Genomic DNA, 17,664 nt, shown 5'->3' on the forward strand with positions numbered 1-17,664 from the left:
GTTCCTTGAGAGTCACTGAGATACAGCAGGGGCAACGGCAGGTAGGAAGCACACAATAATTGTAAATGTCTTGTCTTCCAGCCTTCGGCACACGATTTTCCCTTTTGGGTTAGAGATACAAATGAAAACATGCCATTTTTCGGGCAATTAGGGGAAAAATCTTTTTATTTTTTTCAAAGTTTTTGAATTTTGTTTTTGTTGCTGTTAAGAATATACACAGCAAAACACACCAGGCCAACAGTTTACACATGTGTAGTTCAGGACAATGATGGCATTCTCGAATTAAGCAACTATTCTCATCCACCTTTTCTGAGTTGTTTCTCCTCCATTAACATCAGCTCACTGGCCTTTAAGGTTCCTGTCCAATCTTTCTAGTTGCTGTTATCACTTTGATCCCATATGTTGTTGTTATGTGCCATCTAGTTGGACCTGACTCATAGCAACCCCTCCTTGGGTTTCCGAGGCAGTATCACTACGGAAGTAGATTGCCCCATCTTCCTTCCGAGGAGTGGCTGGTGGGTTTGAACCGCCAGCCTTCTCGTTAGCAGTCAAGTGCCTTAGCCACTATGCTACCAGAGCTCCCTTGATCCCATATAGATAGTTTTTAAAAGAGCGAAACGCTCAATACTGACTTCTGTACCAGTTAAGCTAAACTGTTGTTTGGTTTTAAGAAGACTTCAGGTGTGGCCATTTGAGGGGCAACTACTGGTCTCTCCCCATCCGGAGCAAAGCAGAGTGAAGAACATCAAAGACACAAGGAAACAATTGCTCCAAAGGACTAATGGCCCATGTGACCCTCAGCCTCCATGACCCTGAGAACAAAAGAACTAGATGATGCCTGGGCTACCACTGCTGACCGCTCTGAAAGGGATCACCATAGGAGGTCCTGGATAAAGTGGGAGAAGAATGTGGAGCAAAACTCAGTAAGAAAGAACAGGTCTACCGGTCTGCTAGTGACTGGAGGAACTCCCAAGGCTATGGCCATTAAACAGGGATGCTTCAGGCCTAAAACTGAACTCACCCCCAGGGTTCAACTTTCAGCCAAATGATAGGCCTGTAAGGTGGATATTAACACCAGGGAGGTTCGCACTCATTACAACAATCAACTACAAGAGATGCTAAGGACAGCGTCTGCCCGGGAAGCAGCTCAGCAGGCAGGAAGAGGTAGGGAGGAGGAGCGGAAACTGTAAACACAGGACGTGGGAAGAATGCTGGTACCTGTGGGGACTCCAGCGAATAGCACACAACAAAATGTGCATGAATTGTTGAATGAAAACCCAATTTGCTCTGTAAACTTCCACGCAAATCACAATAAAAAGTTAAAAAAAAGGCTTCAACACTCCTTACCATACCCAGGACTGGCACACAATATTCCTATGTATTTCGGATTCCTGGGATATTTGTATGTGCTATTAAAATGTCCATATGCAGTTTAAGTCTAACAGGAGGTAAAGTTAGGATAACCTTAGGCCACAACTAAACACCTTGGAGGAGTGAGTTGTTGGGCCTGAGGGCTGGGGACCAAGGTTGCAGGTGACATCAAGCTTAATTTGCACAATGTGGTACCCAAAAACACTTCTGCTTCTCTGGTGAGTAGCGACTGGGATCTTAATAGGGACTGGGGTCTTAAAAGCTTGCGAGCAGCCATCTAAGATACAACTGTTCTCATCTGGAGCAAAGAAGAATGAAGAACATCAAAGATGCATGGAAACAGTCCTGGTATCATGGTCTGTAGGCAGCTCTGGAAACAGGGCCACTCTTCCCACTCTTGCTTCAGAGGGTCTCTGGATTGGACCTCTCTGAAGTCTGTGAGGGTCTGCCCTCCATATGCACACCCAAGAGCAGGCCAAGAAATGCCTCTCTCTCCCCTCGTAGGGATTGGCTCAGGATGGGCACGTGACCAGGCTGGTCCAAAGAAGCCTTATTCTTGGACTGTTGCTGGCACATGGAGGCGGCACTGGCTTACGTGTGGGGTTGCTGAGCTGTGGGAATGGAACCTGGACTTCCAGGGCACGAGGGGGTGTCTGGGAAGAATAGAGAGAACTTGAGAGGATAAACTGTGAGTGGTTTCAGTTTGAGTATTTTTTCTCTCCTTTCAATCACAAGAGGTGGCACTGGAAAAGTCACAGCATACTACTTCAGGGACAACTTGAAAGGGACTTCAAGAATCACCACATGGAGCTGCCCAGCCTGCTCTCAGCCCCTCCCTCAGCGAAGCCTTGCTCACAGCCAGACCCAGACGTGAGTCAGGACACTGCAGGACCCCTGCCCGGCAACAAACAGAGCTGGACTCAGTTTTTTGTTTTTTTTTTTTAATTTATTTTCTAGAACAGAACATGTGCCACCTGGAAGCCCCCTGCCCAATGCTCCTCTCCCCACCATCCCCTAAGCCTGTTCACAGAAGTTAGCCAAGGCCAGGAAGGCACAGACAGCTTGCAGGCCTGTCCTCACAGGAGGGAGTGTGGGGTCGGTGGAGCCTGGATGGGAACATGCCAGGCCGCGGACCAGGGCAGGCTGGGGATGAGGGTGGGAAGCAGGTGGAAATACAAAGAGCCAAGGCTCTGGGCTTGGACATCTACCGTCCTCGCCCTTTGGAGAAGACCTCGACCACCACAAATATGAGCAGTTGTCTTCCCTGGGTGGGCAGGGCAGGGCCTAGATGACATCACCCTCACTGTCAGACTCGATAACGTCCAGCGGCTGCAGGCGCAGGGAGTCGTAGTTCGGGGGTGGGGTGCCCGGGATAGGCAGGGTCTGCTCGGCATAGGGCTTGGTGTCGGGACCGCGGTCGGCCACGTCGGGCTGGAAGCTGAAGTTGGTGTGGGCCTCCACCAGCTCGGCCACGGTGGGCGGTGGGCCAGCATAGCGCATGCGGGCCCGCCTCTGTCGCAGGCTCTTGGAGAAGGCCACCAGCTTGATGATGGTGATCCACATGAAGTCAATGATGATCTCCCCAAACTCGATGAGGCACAGCACCGAGCCCCCCATCCAGAAGCCAAACTGGCCACCCAGGTTGGACAGCAGCCAGACGATCTGTGGGGAGAGGAGGCTGACCTCTGCAGGGCAGAACCAGGCACAGACTCCTGCCTGCCTAGACCCGGCCTCAGGGTGCTGGGAGATGGTTTTTGGGTGTGAAGGGTAAGAAGGGTGACCAGCTCAGCCCAGAGGAATAACTCGGGAATGGGAGGGACTACCTTCATTTCCCTGTTGGACCTGGGACCTTCCCACCCTCAAGGTACAAAGGTGGACAGAGCTGTGGCATCAGGAGCCGTCCAAACTCACGTTGTTAGCTGGTGACTCCTGGATGGTACGATAGTTGAACTCTTGGAAGTAGATGTTGAGCTTGACAATTCCCTTCCTAATAGGAATCAGCAGGAAGGGCTGAGGCTGTGAGGGCTCACCCTACACACACACACACACACACACACACACACACACACACGGCAGTCCAGGGGCCTCCCCAGCCTTCCTCTGGCCTGAGCTTCTCACGTGCCCACTTCCATGAATGGTGGACCCTAAAGTGCTGCCCTCCCCAGTCTCCTCTGCGCCTTGGAGCCACAAAGGGCATCTCTGCCCAATACCCATCCTGTGGGGCCCTTTCTCAACTTCATCCTGACAGTTCCTTAAAAGCTGCTGTGGGGTAAAGTCCTCATTTTACCCTGTGTGAGGTGGCCCTCGTCCTTGGTTTTGGAGAAATAACTCTTGAAGTAATGGGGGTGCCTTGATTTGGGAACTTCCTGGCCACACCCGATAATCTGTGATGGCATGGGGGGACTGGCTAGACCAGAAAGATTCACCTGGGAGGGCAATATCAAGTAGCCTTAGGAAGCATGGTTTAGCCTATCACGCAAAACTGGCTGGTAACAGCCCTGACCATGAGGTTCAGAGAGCTTCCTGGTTGACAAGAGCATGTATTCTCAGGAGGGTAGTTCATCCCTTGGGCCATGGAAACTCCACACGGGGAATCCTCCCGGACCTAGCCTTATGCATCTCTTGTATCTTTTTTTTTTTTTTGGCTCTAATAAATCTGTACTTGTGAGTATGATACAGGATAATGAAGCTGGCACACGACCAGGCAGTGTTTTGTTCTGTTGTACACAGGGTCGCTATGAGTTGCAGCTGACTCAGTGGCACTTAACAAGTATGGTGTACTCTCTCTGAGCCGTTCTAGTGAATTTTGAATCCAGGGGTAAGTAGGAGCCAGCAGGTCAGAAAGTAAGGGTGTCATGTGGACTCCCAAGCTTGTGGCTGGCATCCTGAGGGAGTTAGGAAACCATCCCCAAATTTGTGGCCAGCAGGTCAGAACATGGGCATCCTGTGGATTCCCCAGACATGACTGTGATGGAGGGTGTCCTTGTCACTTGTGAACACTGACCTAGCTCTAGGTGGCTGGCAGTGCTACAAGGGTGGCTGATGAGGACAGAGGATTGGGGCCCTGAGCAGTGGGCCACTCACATATTGGGGACTGGGTTCAAGCTGATCCTTATTGTGCAGCCACTCTGGCCTGTGACAGCCCCAGAGATCAGCCCTGAGCTCCCCTCTCCTCAGCCCCCGCCCCATGTGCAGGAGACTCCTTTGCACTTCTATCAGGGATACGGGGTGGCAGATGGTCCCAAAAGGCTATGCTCGCTCATGCCCCCAGACTTTTGTCCTAGGGTAGGCATGGCTAGAGCACAGGCCTGGGGGAGTGGCTACTGCCCTGGAAGCCACAAGGACTGACTTTTGTCCACCATATGTCTTCTTTGCGGACATATCTGTCCGTCCTTATTTGTCTGGTTCTTACTACTCCTTGTAGAGTCAGCTCAAGTGTATTCCTACACAGATGTCCATTACCTCTTAGGTAGATGGAGGGTCCTTCCCTGAGGGCTTTGTACAGACTTTCATTACCTGTTTGCATGTTTTTGTCCTCTCTAGACTTCACCATCCTGATGGTATGGGCTTTGGGTCATTTGAATGGATGGAGAGGTGGATGAATGTAAGGATGGATGATAAATGCATAGATGGATGGTGGAAGGACAGATGAAGGTGGGGTGGATGGATGGATGGATGGTGGAGAGGTAGCGGGATGGATGGGTGGTTGTTGGATGGGAGGGTGGATGGATAGATGGGAGGGTGGAGGGATGGATGGGAGGGTGGAGGGATGGATGGGGCGGATGGTGGAGAGGGGACAGATGGGAGAGCAGGCTTTCTAGGAAGTGGCAGACACTATATCGCTAGGCTGTCTCTCATTCCCTTCTTCCTTCCTGGCTTGCCCCTGGTGCTGCTCAGTGTGAGAAGGTTTCTGAGTAGCTGCCCCGTGGCTGAATCCCTCCCCTGAGGCTCGGGTTCCTCCCTATCCTGCCTTCCCGGACTCTAGGCTCACCTGCTTACAGTGATATTGGCACTTTGGTCTCGCTCCTGGGACAACACATGGAAAATCCAGTCCTAGAAAACCAGAGGCAGCTGGGGAAAAAAAAGGTGCCTGCAGCGCTCCCTCCCAGTCAGGGCCCTCACTACCCATGAGAGGTGGACCCCAGCCCCCACCTTCCCAGAGCCCTCTGGGGACGCGTCTGGGATGAGGAGGAGGAATGTACCAGTCCTGAGTGATGGCTGCTGTCAGCGGAGGAGGAGCTCAGGGCCCCAGACTCTTCCGGTCCCCAGCCCTTTCCCACTTCTGCCCTGCGGGTCCCTCTGTCTGCAGTATTCTTCCCAGCCCCGCCACCCGGTGCCTCAGTGTCATGCTGCAGGTTTCAGCCCCAAAGTCACCTTGTTAGAGGGGCCCCTCCCGACACCCTGTCTAGAGGGGTTTCTCCCCGTTTCCCTCTCATCATCCTGTTTATTCCACCACAGCTAGCATCACACTTTGAGATCTTATTTGTGTTTCTGTATCTGGTCTGCCTCTCCCACCGGAATGTAAAGTGCTAAGGGCAGGAACTGTGTCTGTCTCGTCTACTGCTGTGTCCCTAGCACAGTGCCTGGGGGAATACTGGTGAGTGGAAGGGACAGAGGGGTGGAGGAGGGGGGAAGGGGGGAGGAAGAGAGGAAGGAAGAGAAGACAGAGTAAGGACGGGACTTAGGAGGTACCCCCCCTAAAGCTCCAAACAGCCTGCAGGCCTGACCCCAGACCTGTCCCCAGCTCAGCAAGTAGGAGGCTTGGCCACTCCATCATCTCACCTCCGAGGACTCAGAAGGCCACTCGGCCATTGAGATGGTCATCTTGTACTTGGTGTCACTAGAAGAGAGAAGCCGTCCGTCGCTGCCCTGCCAGGACTGCCCTCCAGCCCTGCCTGCCCGGTGCCTGCAGCCCCCGCCCACACTCACTTGCAGGACTCGCTGCACTGGCTGATGCAGGCCTCCCTCTGGTCCACACTCCTCTGCAGAGCTGAGTAGCAGTAGGCTGAGCAGGAGAGAGGCAGGTGGCAAGAGTTCAGGGGCATCTCTAGGCACCCGCCTCTCCCTCTCAGCTCCCAGGGGCCACAGTGGGCTGGGAGACAGGCCAGCGGCTGGCCCCCTTCTCCTTGTGCTCAGAGGGAGGTTCCCAGGGCCCTGGGCAGCCTAAGGTCTGGTTCAGTGTGTGGGGGGGTGGGTCTCAGTCCGAGCTCTCCTGCCATGGAGACTGCGGCCTGGCCTGGGGTCTTCTCCTGGAACATTCTGGGCCAGTTCGGCAGGCACCGGGGCAGCATCCCCGAGCCCATCCTTCCCATTTCTGCCCAGGGGTCTTGTACAAAGAGATGCCCGGAAGGAAGGAAGTTTTCCCTTTTGTCGGTATGTCTGTCGGCTCTCACAGGTGGTGGGCCTCTCCCCTGCTCCCCATGGAAGTCCGCAGTGCTTGAGCTCAGTGTCACCAGCATTTCCGGGCCTGGCCTCCAGCTCAGGGAGCCCAGCAGGGCCCCTCCCCTTGTGGCTTCTGCTTTCTGGGCCCTGGAGGCTCCTTTCTGTTATCGGCTTCCTCCCTGCTCCTTCCTACCCCAGCACCCCGCAGAGACCCAGTGAGCACCCAGACAGGGACACGCAGCGGGGATAAGATAATACACATGGCCTTGTGGGTGCATGCACACAAACATGTATGTACAGACCTGAGCACATGGTGCGAGCCTTGGAAGGCAACTCACACCCGTGTCTGAGCACATGCACACACGTCGCCTGTGTCCTGACGGACAGTGTGCCCTTTCACACGTGCACGTGAAAACAAATGCACACAGGCCTGTGCTGGCAGGCAGTCACACGTCCCGGCTGACACATGGAGGACACTTACGTGGCACACAGACATACATCCATCAGGACTAAGGCACTCCCACACATACATGCTTCAAACACACACACACTTTATGGACTCAAGGTGTTGGGGGAGCCGCCCCTGCTGCTGGGAGGCCTAGCTGGAGTGCGGGAGGAAGGCCGTGGCACCAAGGATGGCCCTGGCCTGTTGGGCCCTGAGCTCCGCCCTCTGCAGTCAGAGGCTCTGGGCAGCGGCCCTGCCAGGCAGGGTGCTGGAGCCGTGGGCCCTCACTCACCCCAGTCTGGAAAGTCCTGGTTGTTGCAGTATTTTTCCCCGTGGGGCAGTGGGTACAGGTAGTGGCCACAGCTGCAGTTTTGGATCATGTGGTCTTGGAAACAGGAGCGAAGACAGGCCTGAGGGGACCAGGGAGAGCAGAGACAGGCTGCATGATGTCCCCATCGTAGGAGAAGGGGCCCAGAGAGGTTAACGCATAGCCCACGGGACGCACAGGAGCCGGGAAGGTGCCCTTCAGCTGAGAAGAGGTACTGAAACACCTGAACTGCAACTCCGGACCCACAGGCTGTCCTTGTCACTTGGCCTGCCACAGGGACTCGGGCCACACTCCAGCAGCCTAGCTCTCTGAGGTTGACCCCCTAGCACCATTCGGGGCAGGGTCACCAGAGATGCCATGAGGCGAGGTGGCCTTGTCCCAGTAATAAAGTTAACATTTAGATTAAAGTCACCATGGAGGCGACTCCGATTCCCTGGCTGCCCCACGCGTGTCAGGTGCAGCTGTGCCTCACAGGGTTTGCAATGGCTGTTTCTCTAGTCAATCAGCAAGCCTTTTTCTGAGGCACCTCAAACCTCCAACCTTCCACTTAGCCCCTCCCAGGGGCTCCGAACACTTGGATAGCTCAGGGTGGAACGCGCCGGCCCCTTCTGAGCTCTGCAGACACAGGGACTCCGAGGAGCCTTGAGGGAGACGGCAAGCTTGCTCCTTCTTCCTGAGGAGAACGCTCAGAGGAAGCGAGGAGGAGGGGCTCTGAAGGTTCAGAGTGGATGAAAGCCCGTGAGCTGCCGGCTGTGGAGGAGGGAGGGCAGGGACTCAGCCGCCCCAGGGTCCCTGCTGTCAGTCCACTCAGAGACTAGCTACGTATGTGGGGGCAGTGACTGAGCTCTGAGCTCAGGCTCCTCCCGGATGGAAGAAGATACCAGATGCAGCTCTTTCCGACCATCGACCTTCGACCATCGGGAGGATGCAGTGAGCTCATCCGGGGAACTCAGTGCAGCGTCAGGCACTTAGCGGTGCTCCTTCAATGGGGCTGTTATTCACGTTTTTCACTTGTCCAGTTCCCTGCGTGCCTCACGGGCCCGCAACCGCTCTCCACCTTTCTCAGCTCGGACCACCCCTCCACAAAGTCTTCCACTCCTGCAGCCCAAGAGCCCACCTCCTCCGCTGCCCCTCCCGGTGCCCCTCCCCAGGTCACTGGGTCCAGCCCTTCTGTTCTCCCTGGCGTGTGGGCCAGTTCCTGGGGGGCAGGAAACAAGGGCTGGCTAGGAGATAAGGTGGCAAGGCGGGGAGCCCGAGCTCAACCCTGAGGCAGTGGGGGCAGGCAAGGAGCTGTGACTTTGGGCAGCATCTCAATGTGTCCAGGCCCTGAGGTTGGGGGTGGGCTAGGGTAGGCACGGCTAGAATACATGCCTGGGGGAGCAGCTACTGCCCTGGAAGCCACAAGGACTGAGATCTTCCTGGAATGAAGCTGGCCCTGGCTGCCCATCTAGCCCTCCAGAAGCTCACAAGACTCTTGGAATCCTGCAAGGCAGGCAGAAGCCCCTCCACACAAGAGGTGGTCAAACCAGTGGGTTCAAGTGTGGGGTGGGGCATGGTGGACAGTGGGCAGCCTGGCACCTGGAAGTACCAATTTCCTGTGACTAAGCAAAATAGAAGCCCGCACCAAGCTCGGGCCCTCAGACATGGAGGCACACGTGGCTATACCCCCTTGCTGTGCCTCAGTTTCCTTATCTGCCAAGGAAAGGCATGGGAGGAAGGACAGGGCACTGTACACCTGAGGCCCAATGGGCTGGGAGAGGAAGCATCAGCGAGAGGGATTCAGTCTGCCTTCGCCACCGGAGCTGGGTCAGAGGCTTCTCAGGAGTTCGGGACAAGAGAGAAGCCCACAGCTACAGCAAGAGGGACCAGAAGTCAGACATAAAGAGGAAATGCATGGTGAAATGAGTTCCCGGGTGATACACAGGGTTCATGTGCTCGGCTGCGAGTGGAAAGGCTGGAGGCTGGAGTGTGCCCACGGAGGCCTCGGAAGAAAGGGCTGGCGATTTATTTCTGAAATGTCAGCCACTGAAAACCACGGAGTTTCTTCTCTGACACACAGGGTCGCCGTGAGTCAGGAGTGACTTGGTGGGAACTGGTGTGCTGGGTGCTGGGGACGCAATGATGGGTATACACCGAGGACTAGGCACAGTGCTGCCTGGCACAGAAGCCCTCTGAATGCTCACAGACGTGTTCTAAGGCTCAGATGATGGAACGTTTATAAAGCCTTTCACGCAGTCCCTTACACAAGTAATCACTCTTAGAAAGACAGACCCCAGAGTAGGACCCCTATGATCCTGAACGTCTCCAGGGACACACCTACCCAGTGGGGCGGAGAGGTGGCCAGCTCTGGACCCTGGTTCCACAGTCCCCGGATGCCCCGTGGCCACCTACACAATGCCAGCAGAGCCAGCCCCTCAGAAACCAGAGGCCGTGGCCCAGCAGACGTGGACGGGCCCAGGCCACGAGAGCTGCCCCATCCGCCCACCTGGATGGAGTAGGTGGTGTTGTAGCCACTGTAGAGGTTCTGGATGGGGACGTCGGAGCCGTTCATGGTGCACTGGCTGTAGGGCCTGCCCTTGCGTTCCAGCTTGTCCTGTGTCCAAACGATTGCTCGTGGAGGCCCTGACCACCGCCAAGAGGTCCCCCTGTCCCTCCCTCCCTGCTCCCCCTGAAAAGTGGCAAGCTTGCGGGGCACAGGGGACGCTGGAGAGAGGGAAAGCTGCTGGCCTTAGCAGGTCCCAGTGGATGCTCATTTCCCCCGTGGAGGGCTGCACCGACAGGGCTCCAGGCAGAAGGCCAAGCAGGAGTGCGTGTGGAAGGCAGGGCTGGGGGAGGCCCAGGTCCCGCTCCCAGGCCATGGGAGGTCGGCCCCAGGCAGGTGGGTTTCACTCCCCTCAGTGCCCCCAGGCTGCCCCTGGACGCCAGGCCATACCACTAGCACCCCAATGGATGTCTCCGTCCCCGCCATAGCGTAGATGCCCTCGTCCTTGATGAAGGGGTAGGACTTCTGCTCGTGCAGCATCAGCCGGGCCCCCGCTGTCGATGTGAGGAAGGGCACGTAGTCTTCCTGGCCTATGTCCAGGATCAGCTTCAGGCCTGTGGGGAGGGTACACCAAGGCTGAGGGGACACCCCCAGCCACCTGCTTGTCTGAGGCTGCTCGAGCCGCAGGGATCTCCAGGGCCTGCTGGGGGAGCTGGCTTTGCACTGCAACCCAGACCCTTTCTCCAAGGCTCCCATCCCAGTCCACCAGCACCTCTGAAGTGGGTTCTACGTTTCCTCCGATCTGGGATCCTCTCACCCTTCCACAATCTCTCTTCCATGCAGCACACAGAGGAATGTGGTCCCCGCAGGGACCCAGGAGGCACAGCCCAGCGACCCGTTCCACCCATCCTGCCCACCCATCCTGCCGTATCTCGTACACGCTCTCTCGTTCCACCACTCGGGCTACGCTGGCCCCCATTCACCCGTCAGCTTCTCCGCTCGTGAGCTGCAGGGCCTCTGCATGTGCAGTTCCCTCACCTTGGAATCCTGGTCCCGTCCTCACCCTTCGCCCAGATAACTCCTGCTCTCCTTCAGATCTCGGCCCCAGTGTCACTGCTTCCAGAAGCCCTCCCTGACTGCCCCGGTCTCAGGCTCTTTGCTATATACACTCTCTTGGCCTTAGAACCTTCCTTCAGGTACCTCCCTCACTTCTCCTCTTGTCTGTCTCCCTGCCCCAGCACATCGTTGCCTTCTTTTATCTTTATAATTAATGCATTTTTTTTTTTTTTTTTAACTGAGGTGAAATTCACATAACATAAAACCGAGCATTTTAAAGTGGCCAATTCCAGGGCATTGAGGACATTCACAAATGCCGGGTAACCATTCTCTCTACTTCCAAAGCATCGTCACCCTTGAAGGAGCCCCCAAGCAGTCACTCCTCACCCCCGTCCCCAGCCCCCCCGCAACCACCAATCTGCTCTCTGTGTCTGAGTTCCCTTCTTTCAGGCCCAGTGTTTTATGCACTGATGGGGTTCCAGGCAAAGGGCAGTGCTCAGTGGGTACGAAGCTCAGAGTTCCTCTAAGAGCAGGACCCTGGGTTGGGACCCAGGGGCTCAGGCAGGGTCTGAGTGCTATTACTGGATGCTGACAAGAGTGATGTGAGGGAGGTACTATCATCACCCCCATTTTATAGAAGAGGAAACTGAGGCACCGAGCATTGACGGGACTTGTCCAAGGTCACCTAGCAAGTAAGGGGTGGAGCTCCTAGACCGCCACCTGCCCCTGTAAAGGGAGCCAGCTGTATGTCTGCACACCGACCATCTTCCCAGGGCACCAGGGCTGATCCGAGGGCGGTCAGCTCAGCTCGCCCAAGCCCTCTAGGCCAGCAGCCCGAATGATCGCTGAAGGACAACAGGCCTCCTGGTTGCTGAGGAGGGCAGCCCTGATGGCGGGGAGGAAGGATTCGCGTCCCCTCACGCCAGGCTCCCAGCCTGAAAGCACAACCTGCCCGAGTTTGCCGGCCTTTGCCCAGAAGCCCAGTCAACTAGTCAACCGTCAACCGCAAGAGAAGCGGCGTTGTCAGCGGCATCCGTCAGCAGTCACGCCCCGCCCCCTCTCCTCTTTACACCCTCCTCTCCGTCTCTGTGGTTCTCCCTCTCCACGAGGCTAAGAGCAAATGCTCAGCCACTTACTGGACAAGCTCTGCAAACACTTCTCAGAACACCCTGCACATACTGAGAATTCTTCCCTTTCCTAAGGAGCGCTGGTGGTGGGGTGGGTAAGGCATTTGGCTGCTAACCAAAAGGTCAGTGGTTCAAACCCACCAGCCGCTCTGCGGGAGAAAGAGGAGACTGTCTGCTTTTGCTTCCATAAGGATCTGCAGTCATGGAAACCCTATGGGGGATGCCCTGAGTCGGAACTGACTTGATGGCAGTGGGATTCGGTTTTGTGGAGTTTTATGCAAGAGGCCTGGGTGTGAGTGTCGGTCAGTGCACCCAGCGCCACCACCCATGTGTCAGTGGAGGAGGCTTGTGTGCTCCTGGACCGCTTCAGTGCAGCTTTCAGAGGAAGACGGACCAGGAGGAAAGGCCCCGTGACCTACTCCTGAAAGCCCAGCCAATGAAAACTCTGTGGATGACGAGCGCCCCACCCTCCACCAATCACGGATGGTGTGGGATGGGGATGTTTCCTTCCACAGCGCACGGCGTCCCCATGAGTTGAGACTGACTGGACGCAGCGAACAGCAACAACACTACTGGCCGGGCACTATGCTGAGCTTCACCCACGTTATGTGACAAAGACTCAATGACGTCATGGACTGCTATGTTTCGTGCCCATTCTCTCAACAGAGAGACTAAGGCTTCAAGAAGTTAAGTCTCCTGCTTGGGATCACGCAGTGAGTAAGTGGTGAAGCTGAGACTCCATCCAGGCATTAGGAACTGAGCTCCTGACCACTAAGCTGCCCTGCTTCCAAGCCCTCACTTGGTTCACCAGCAAAATGGGAACAACAGCGCCTACCCCTGGGGTTATGAGCGTGGGGCGAGAGCATGGCTGGGAGAGCAGCCGGCCCACAGTAGAGACTCAGTGATGACTTCTCTCTGTGCTGGCTAACTCTCAATACTGTCGCTTAGCATGGTAATACCTCAAGATGGTAACGTCTTCAGCCCCACTTGGTGGGGTGTTACAAGCCTCATGGCCAAGCCTCATAAGCCAAGACTTACCAAACTCAGCACCAGGGTTGGCGGAAGGGAGGATCTTGTCTGTCATGCCCCAGTTGAAGATGTAACAGTTGCCGTAATCGGGGTAGAAGATGGATGTGAAGTTCCTAAAAGAAAGACCATCGGCTGGAGAGCAGGGTGTGGCCACCGATGCTGTGCAGAGGGCCCGGCGGCTCCTCCCTGCTCCCTGTGCCCTGCACAGAGACGCTCAGGAAGGGAGGGAGGGCAACAGGTCACTCCGGCCAGCTCCCTGCACCGGTGCAGAAGCCAGACAGGAGGTTCCCAGGCCGAGGGGAAGGCAGTCTCTCTGGCTTAGTCTGGGATGATGAGAGAAGTTTCTAGTTGTTTTCGTTTGAATCCTATATACAGTCTTGTAAGATCACAAGAGTGAGAGGGCAGCCCCAGACAGCATTTGCTTAAAGGAGCTGGCAGAGCCCAGAAAGCGGGGCTGGGTACCTCAGAAACACAGTCAAAGAGAGAAAGTGGCAGAAAGGGAGGGTCGGAGCGGGGCGGGACTTGGATCCAGAGAAGGTGAAGTACAGGCCGAGGAGAGAGACAACTTCAGGGTGAGGGGTGAAGACCCTCACACAGGTTCCTGGCTGAGGTCATGGAAGTGTTTCCAAAGGAAATAATTCCACAGGAAAAAAAAAAAATAATGTTTTCGTAAAGATTCTCACAGCAATAGTGACTGTACAGTGTCATGTCAGGAAACCCAGTTGCTGTTTTAATTTCCTTTATGGAACATTTCAAACACACACTTAGAGTAGAGTAACAAAGCTCCCAAGTCCACTTCCACAACCAGGGGTCACCCTGTGGTCACCGTGGGTCCTCTGGGTCACCCTGGGTCACCCTGTGGTCACCCTGGGTCACCCTGTGGTCACCTAGTTTCATTTGCAACTCATCTCTTCCTCACTCACATTTTTTTTTTTTTTTTTTACAATTTTTATTATGATTTGGGTGACAGTTTACAGAGCAAATTCATTTCCACACAGCAGTCCATACACATTTTGTTTCATGACATTGACTGCCATCCCCACAATGTAACAGCTCTCATCCCACTTCCTCCCCGCAGTTATGTCTTTCCTGTGTCCGTCCCTATGCACTCCCACCCCCCAAGCTGTCTCCCTGTCCTGCACAAACACTACCCTTCTGTTCTCCCATGATTGAGCTCTCCAAGGACTGTATCTACCTGATGGACATGTTCACCTCATATACCTGTCTATTATTTGGCTGGAAGCCACGGGAGTGAGTTCAATTCCACACCTGAAGGGCAGCTAGGGGCCATAGTCTCAGGGGTTTCACTAGGCTCTATCAGACCAGCAAACCTGGTCTTTTTCATGATTTTGAGTTTTGTTCCACATTGTTCTCCCACTGTGTCCAGGACTTCCTGCACTGATCCCTTTCTGAGTGGCTGACAGCCCACTCATATTATTTTGAAGCAAATCTCAGACACCCTAATTTTACCGTAAACATTTCTACACATACACATCTCAAAAAATAAGAACTCTTAAAAAAATACAATGATCATGCTTAAAATAATTACTATTCTTTCACAGTATTAAATATTCAGTTCAAATTTCCAGTTGTATCGTAAATGCCTTCCCCCCCCATTTACTTGTTTAAATCAGGATCTAAATAATTTTAACATGTGATCGACTGGTAAGTCACTTTTAGTCTATGGATCCCATTTATCTCACTTTTTTTTTTTTTTCTTGCAATATGTCTGTTAAAAGAATCCTAGCTTGAACCAGCTAATAAGAAGGAAGGACACAATTAAAATGTTATCATTTTGCAACCCCTAATGAATTAAATAAAAGGAACTCTGGGGGTATAGTGGATAAAGCATTTGGCTGCTACCCAGAAGGCCAGCGGTTCAAACCCGCCAGCTGCTCCGTGGAAGGAAGATGGGGAGATCTACTTCTGTAAAGATTTATAGCCTCAGAAACCCAAATGGGGTTGCTGTGAGTTGGATTCAACTAGATGGCAGTGAATTTGGTTTTTTAATGAATTAAATAAAGGGCTCTGGTTGTGTGCTAGATAAGGCATTTGGCTGCTAAGCAGAAGGTCAGTGGTTCAAACCCGCAAGCTGCTGATGGTACGATCTACTTCTGTACAGATTTACAGCCTCAGAAACGCAATGGGGGTCCCTATGAGTTGGAATCAATTCGATGGCAGCAAGTTTGGTTTCTGGTGGCATAGTGGGTAAGGCATTTGGCTGTTAAGCAGGTCAGTGGTTCAAACCCACCAGATGCTGATGGTACGATCTACTTTTGTACAGATTTACAGCCTTGGAAATGCCATGGAATTGCATGAATTGGAATCAAGTCAATGGCAGTGAGTTTGACTTTTGGTGGCACAGTGGGTAAGGCTGCTAACCAGAAGGTTAGCAGTTCAAATCCACCAGCTGCTCCTTGGGAGGAAGATGAGGCAATCTACTCCCATAAAAACCTACAGCCTCGGAAACCCAATGGGGGTCCTTATGAGTCAGAATTGTCTCGATGGCAGTAGCTTTTTTATTTTTTTAATGAATTAAATAAGAAGCCCTGGTGGCACAGTGGTTAAGTGCTTGGCTGCTAACTGAAAGGTCAGCAGTTTGAACCCACCAGCCAATCCACAGGAGAAAGATGTGGCGGTCTCCTTCCATAAAGATTCACAGTTTTGGAAACCCTACGGAGCAGGTCCACTGTTCTATAGGGTCACTATCACTTGGAATTAGACTCGATGGCAATGGGTCTTTTGTTCATTTGTTTAATGAATTAAACGGAGCTGTGCAAATGGTTACCTCACTCGGCTGCTAACTGAAAGGCTGGGGGTTCAAGTCCAGTCAGAGGCACCTCGGAAGAAAGGCCTGGTGATGCACTTCCTGAAAGTCAGCCCTGAAATCCCTGCGGAGCACAGTTCTGCTCTGACCCGTGGGGTGGCCACGAGTTGACGTCAATTTGACGGTAACGTTTTTGGTTGAATGGGTTTAGGCAGTGAGCACTGAGCTGGCCACACACTATGTCTCCTGATGGAAGAGCACAAGCAGGCGAGGAGGTGGTCTTGCGAAAAAAAGAAAAGAGATCTCTACCATTTACAGGAAATACCGAGGGAGAACATGTTATAAGACACTGCAGAAGGTCAACCAGCAAAGCCAAGACCATGGGAGCTCAACAGGATAAATAGCCCAGTTTCTTCAGCACATACATCGTGACGCCAAACAACAGCTCAGCTTCACCAGTCAAAATGTCTGCCATGAGCATTCTGCCCTTTTAAGAGCTATCTGTAAGGGATCAAATTGGCAACAGCAACTCAAAAGGTTAGATAGGAACCTTACGGTGAGCTGATGTTCATGAGGGAGAGAAGGAGGGTGAGAACGGCTGCACAACTTGAGGAACACAATCAGTGTCTCTGGGCAGCATGTGTGAGAACAGTTGAACTGATGTATATTTTATTATGTGTACTGTCAACAACAACGAAACATTGTGGGAGACCTAGAGGAAGGCAATGTATAGGTTAAAAAACCCCAAACCCAGGGCCACTGAGTCGATTCCAACTCACAGCGACCCCCATTGGGTTTCCTAGGCTGTAAATCTTTATGGAAGTAGATTGCCTCCTCTTCCTCCCACAGAGCAGCTGGTGGGTTTGAATCACCAACCTTCTAATTAGCAGCCAAATGCCTCATCCACTATGCCACCAGAGCTCCTTATAGGTTAAAAAAGAAATCTAAAATTCTTTGGTTAAAATTATAATGTGTGGACGTTAATTAGATCCTGATTCAAACAAGCAAATCAACAAGCAAACGTGACATCTGTGAGTACGGATGTGACTGGACAATGGATGACATTAAGGGATTATTGTTACTTATTTTCAAATGGTATAAGAGCATTGTGACTGTGTTCAAAGCGGAGTCTGCAGGTGTTGGAGACTCGTTCTGAAACACCCACTGACATGTGACTATGGTGTCTGGGGCTTGCTGCAGCCTAACTGGGAGGGGACGTGGACGTGGATGGGGTGTGGGTGGTGCAGGACGGTGTAAGTCATGGTCACTGGCGCTGGGCAATGGGCCCATGGGAGTCCATCACACTCAGCTTTTTGTCTGTGTTCTCAAGTCTCCATAATACATAGTTTTAAAGATGTCTTTTGATGTTTGTATATTGTTCTTTTTAAAATTTACAATTATGAAAAAATAAAATGCTACCAAAAAAAAGTCAACTAAAGTGCAGTATTATCTTTTAAGGCTTAGATTCCACAACAAGGAGCCCTGGTGGTTCAGGGGTTAAGTGCCTGCCTGCTAACCAAAAGGATGCAGCACCTACCAGCCGCTTTGCGGCAGAAAGATGAGACAGTCTGCTTCTGTACAGATGACAGCCTTGGAAACAGTGTGGGCAGTTCCACTCTGTCCTCTAGGGGCGCTGTGAGTCAGAATCCACTCCACGGCAGTGGGTTTGGTTTGGGT

At 53.4% G+C, this 17,664-nt stretch overlaps 1 protein-coding gene across 1 annotated transcript in view; it reads right to left on the reverse strand.

The window, feature by feature from the left end:
* Nucleotides 1-2,655: 2,655 nt before the first annotated feature.
* Nucleotides 2,656-17,664, reverse strand: part of SCNN1B (sodium channel epithelial 1 subunit beta) — a 33,189-nt gene continuing 18,180 nt past the window's right edge. The window contains exons 4-12 of the mRNA XM_007953191.2: nt 13,230-13,333; nt 10,459-10,622; nt 10,012-10,119; nt 7,491-7,608; nt 6,301-6,376; nt 6,154-6,211; nt 5,363-5,424; nt 3,283-3,358; nt 2,656-3,033 (exon numbers count right to left, since the gene is read on the reverse strand). Coding sequence (XP_007951382.1) covers nt 2,656-3,033; nt 3,283-3,358; nt 5,363-5,424; nt 6,154-6,211; nt 6,301-6,376; nt 7,491-7,608; nt 10,012-10,119; nt 10,459-10,622; nt 13,230-13,333 — 1,144 coding nt within the window. The remainder of the gene's footprint in view (nt 3,034-3,282; nt 3,359-5,362; nt 5,425-6,153; nt 6,212-6,300; nt 6,377-7,490; nt 7,609-10,011; nt 10,120-10,458; nt 10,623-13,229; nt 13,334-17,664) is intronic.

This window comes from Orycteropus afer, unplaced genomic scaffold, assembly GCF_000298275.1.
Source record: "Orycteropus afer afer isolate SDZICR_OR568_19922 unplaced genomic scaffold, OryAfe1.0 scaffold00376, whole genome shotgun sequence".
Taxonomy (NCBI): Eukaryota; Metazoa; Chordata; class Mammalia; order Tubulidentata; family Orycteropodidae; genus Orycteropus; species Orycteropus afer.